This window comes from Aplidium turbinatum, chromosome 9, assembly GCF_918807975.1.
Source record: "Aplidium turbinatum chromosome 9, kaAplTurb1.1, whole genome shotgun sequence".
Lineage (NCBI taxonomy): Eukaryota > Metazoa > Chordata > Ascidiacea > Aplousobranchia > Polyclinidae > Aplidium > Aplidium turbinatum.
Genome location: NC_137480.1, coordinates 26,678,108 through 26,681,772, shown reverse-complemented (window position 1 = coordinate 26,681,772; position 3,665 = coordinate 26,678,108). Strand labels below are relative to the sequence as shown.

The 3,665-nt window shown below is 39.6% G+C and overlaps 1 protein-coding gene across 1 annotated transcript; it reads left to right on the top strand.

The window, feature by feature from the left end:
• Positions 1-476: 476 nt before the first annotated feature.
• On the top strand, positions 477-3,418 carry LOC145777780 (uncharacterized). The gene is made up of 4 exons (XM_082589226.1): positions 477-654; positions 1,335-1,496; positions 1,799-1,942; positions 2,861-3,418. The coding sequence occupies exons 1-4, from the start codon at positions 543-545 to the stop codon at positions 3,010-3,012; spliced, it is 570 nt and encodes a 189-aa protein (XP_082445352.1). The 5' UTR covers positions 477-542; the 3' UTR covers positions 3,013-3,418.
• The last annotated feature ends 247 nt before the right edge of the window (positions 3,419-3,665 follow it).

Here is a 3,665-nt window from a genome sequence, read left to right as displayed (position 1 = left end):
ACTAGGCCATGCAGACGATAGCTACATACGAAATCAAATGGAATGTATTAAAAACAATGCCATGACGCTTGGATCGCGAAGCCTGAACAACTGAACCTTGTTACAAATGATCTTTCAAGAGAATCGTCAAGAAAGTGAAGCATTTGCATCCAAACTTATAATCGGTGTTCATGAGTTGGAATCACGTAGCGGTTTTGTTCGAATGTTGTTTCATGATCTCGCAGGTCAACGAAGTCGTTTAGATTTCCGATTTGTTCACGACCAAGAAGGACACTTTTCCTACTTTTACGACCTATTTCAAATTAGGTTTACCTCTGTAGCTTCAGTTCAAATCCCTATATTTTAATGCTTGATTTGCATTTTTGATACGTTTTCTGGATTCCTATTTCACGAACACATAATGAAAACATTCCTAATTTCAAGAATATTTCCAGAAAAAAAAACTTTTTTTTTTCAGTGTATTTAAACAGAATCTTTCCTGTGTTGGAATCAGACTTCAAACAGACACATAGATTCTTTCCCAAGCTTCTCCTCGGATCAAAATGAAGTTGATGTTTGTTCTTCTGCTTATTGGAATGGTTTGGAATTCCCAGGCCCAGATTTCGCAGAGTGATGTACGGCAATCCTTGGCTTTCCAAAGTCTTGGAAAATGCAGTAAGTGAACAATGGTTGGAAGTCTTATGAAAATTTTCATGTGTTTTTATTCTCATACTAGAGTAGTTTCATGGAAGAACACTCACTCATTGCGTTCCTGCAAAACAATTTGAGCGTTACTGATCACAAATTACGGTTGATCAAGGATGCCACCCAGCGAACGTTATAACCGGTGAATTCCATCCAATAGGAGACGCAAGCGATAAAACTTTTCTATCATTTTAGTTGCTCCGTTGAATGCCAATGCTTGCAAGTTTGCCTCGGGACAAAAATGAAGTAGAAAGAATTGTTTAGAATTTTCCAGAGGTCTCTTTTGTGTCGGCTCAACATCAAGGGATGACTTGGTTGAAATGATTGAAAAAATGAACAATCAAATAACTTCCAAGTCTTTTCATTTTCCATTTTGACTGACCAAGCCTGACTGACAGAGGGTCGTACCACTTTCGGTCACATCACTTTTGATCACTTTAAACCGTGTTGATTTCCCAATATAGAGCAAAGCTGATTTTACGTCACCGCGAGGAAGCTTGCAGGTTGAAAAGTATTCCCATCGGTTCGTGCGATGATTGTCGCAATGACGCGGCTACAAACGAATCAATTAAGTCGTAGGCTACAGAAAAAACACGTTGTCTGTGTAAATTTTGAAGGACGGAACTTTATCAATTATTGTTTCTCTCCAGATTGCAAGGATAAAATGGATTCGTGCCCTTACTACCAGCAGATGTGCACGTCGGTCTTCGTATACGCAATGTGCCCTGTGAGCTGTTTGCGATGCAAAGAATGCCCCGCCCAACCAACGGAGGCTCCCAAACTATCCGCCATCCCAATGGAGCCCTGTAAAAGTGAGTAACTACCTGACCTAATTTTCTGTGAATATGTGAGCTACTAACAGCGTTATATTATAAGACTATGACGCAGTGGCTTACTGCGCAAGGAAGTTAAAATTTTGAGGTTAGGGTTGACAAGAAAATTTCCCGACATCAGTCAACCTGTACTTTTGTTGCTTGAGTGACAAGGAACCAGTTTGTAGTTCATCAAATGTAAGTTAAAGATGAATCGCATTTCAAAACTTGTTGCATTTTAGTTTCTAGATTAAAAACATATTGTACAACTCAATTTTTACAAATATTTTCACTTTGTCTAGTGAACTGCACGGATACGTGGCCTCAAGAAATGTGCGCAAGGTACCAGCGTTCTGGCCAGTGCTCGGTACTGAAGAGTTACTGCGACCTAACATGCGGGATGTGCAGAAAGTGTGTCCTCCCTCCAGCCAAGGAATGCAAAGAAGGTGAGGAGAATACTTTGCAAAAGATGTCATCTCATGGAATGGTTCCAAAATATTTTGCTTTAAATTCCAATAAACGATTTTTAGATAAAGCCTTGTTGTTACCTTGTTAACCTTGTGGTTTGTTTAAATGATTCGCTTGACGCTTTTTATGTTTTTGCTTAACTTGAAGCAACAACGAGCAGTAGATTTCCCATAAACATTGGTCGTGAAAAGCACGTGAAAAACACGTGAAATTCTGAGGAAACTCGTGTAATACACGTACATTTCTCGTGTTTTTACGAGCCAATGTTTATAGGGTTGAGTCCAATTAACGGTCGTTTCTCATGTAGCCTAAGTGTCACTATATAAACTACCTTGAGTGTCCAATGTCATTAAAGTGGACAACGCGGCCGTAACTGAAGTAATTCAAAGGTTTCTGTTGGAACGGAATACGTCACCAAGTGTCAGAAACGTTCAGTAAATATATTTTGCTAAAATGTATTTTAAATTTCAAAAGCGCAATGAAAATTGAAAGTTGCACAAAAGTAACCCAAACAGAAGCTTTAAAATTTTTCAACAGAGATGAACAGTATTTTAATCCGTTATCCCTTCAACGTATCACCGGTATCAGTGCGGTGCTGTGACCATCTTTTTTCACTTTTTTACAAAGCTTCAAACATATGCTCGATTTGCACAGTGACTCTTTATATCACACCACATCAGTTTAATTTTACATGATCTGAACAGCTATTAAACACACTGCAAACCTGGCAGGCGTTTAAAGACTCCTGAAAACAGTGAACACCCAAAAAATGTTCACCTTACTCCACTGGCCATTACCCTGTCGGTCATATCTGCAGCCATCATGACAACAACCTAATGTATTTAGTCTTCTGTCGCCACCTTGCAAGGTTTAACCACGTTGCCTTGTTCTTTCAGATTGTAATGATACAGCGGATGAATACAGCTGCGCTTATTGGAAGAGCCAAGGAAGATGCAGCATCAACGATGTACGATACGTCTGCCAGCGCACGTGCAAGGAATGTTTCCCCTGCCGTGGGGAAAGCGACGTTCCCTTGCAGTGCACCTGATGTGAGGGACCTGCGTAGAAAAGATTGAACATAACTCACATTGCAGGCTCCAGAACAATAGTAAAATATGAGATAAAATAAGCACAAATATAATCATAACACAAATTCAACGATCAGGTTTAATCGTCAAATGTACCACCGCAGTTACAACGTTGTTCTACTTACAAAATAACCTTGTTCATCAGTTGAAAGTCAAAGTTGTGTGGCATTCTTGCTTCATCGTTGGCATTCCTGCTTCATCAGTGACATTCTTGCTTCATCAGTGGCATTCCTGCTTCATCAGTGGCATTCCTGCTTAATCAGTGGCATTCTTGCTTCATCAGTAGCATTCCTGCTTCATCATCAGTGGCATTCCTGCTTCATCAGTGGCACTCCTGTTTCATCATCAGTGGCATTCCTGCTTCATCATCAGTGGCATTCCTGCTTTAAGCATAAAACTTGTTGCATGATTTCAAATATTTAACGTGTGGTTTCACCATTTTTCATCTCAATAAACAAACTCATAATAATTTTCGTGACTTTTTTCGTACGATATATTTGCGTTTATAAGTATTATTAATATTTGGTTAAGCGCTCGACTTTGAGAACGTAAAGACGGTAAGAGTAAGCAGGGTTGGTTCGACTTTCGGGGTGTACGCTGAAGCAATGCATTT

Excerpts from the sequence above, each read along its gene's own strand:
- LOC145777780 (XM_082589226.1), top strand. The coding sequence starts at position 543 with ATGAAGTTGATGTTTGTTCTTCTGCTTATTGGAATGGTTTGGAATTCC. Across the intron at positions 1,497-1,798 it reads CCCAATGGAGCCCTGTAAAA|TGAACTGCACGGATACGTGG; the intron begins GTGAGTAACTAC and ends CACTTTGTCTAG. Across the intron at positions 1,943-2,860 it reads AGCCAAGGAATGCAAAGAAG|ATTGTAATGATACAGCGGAT; the intron begins GTGAGGAGAATA and ends TTGTTCTTTCAG.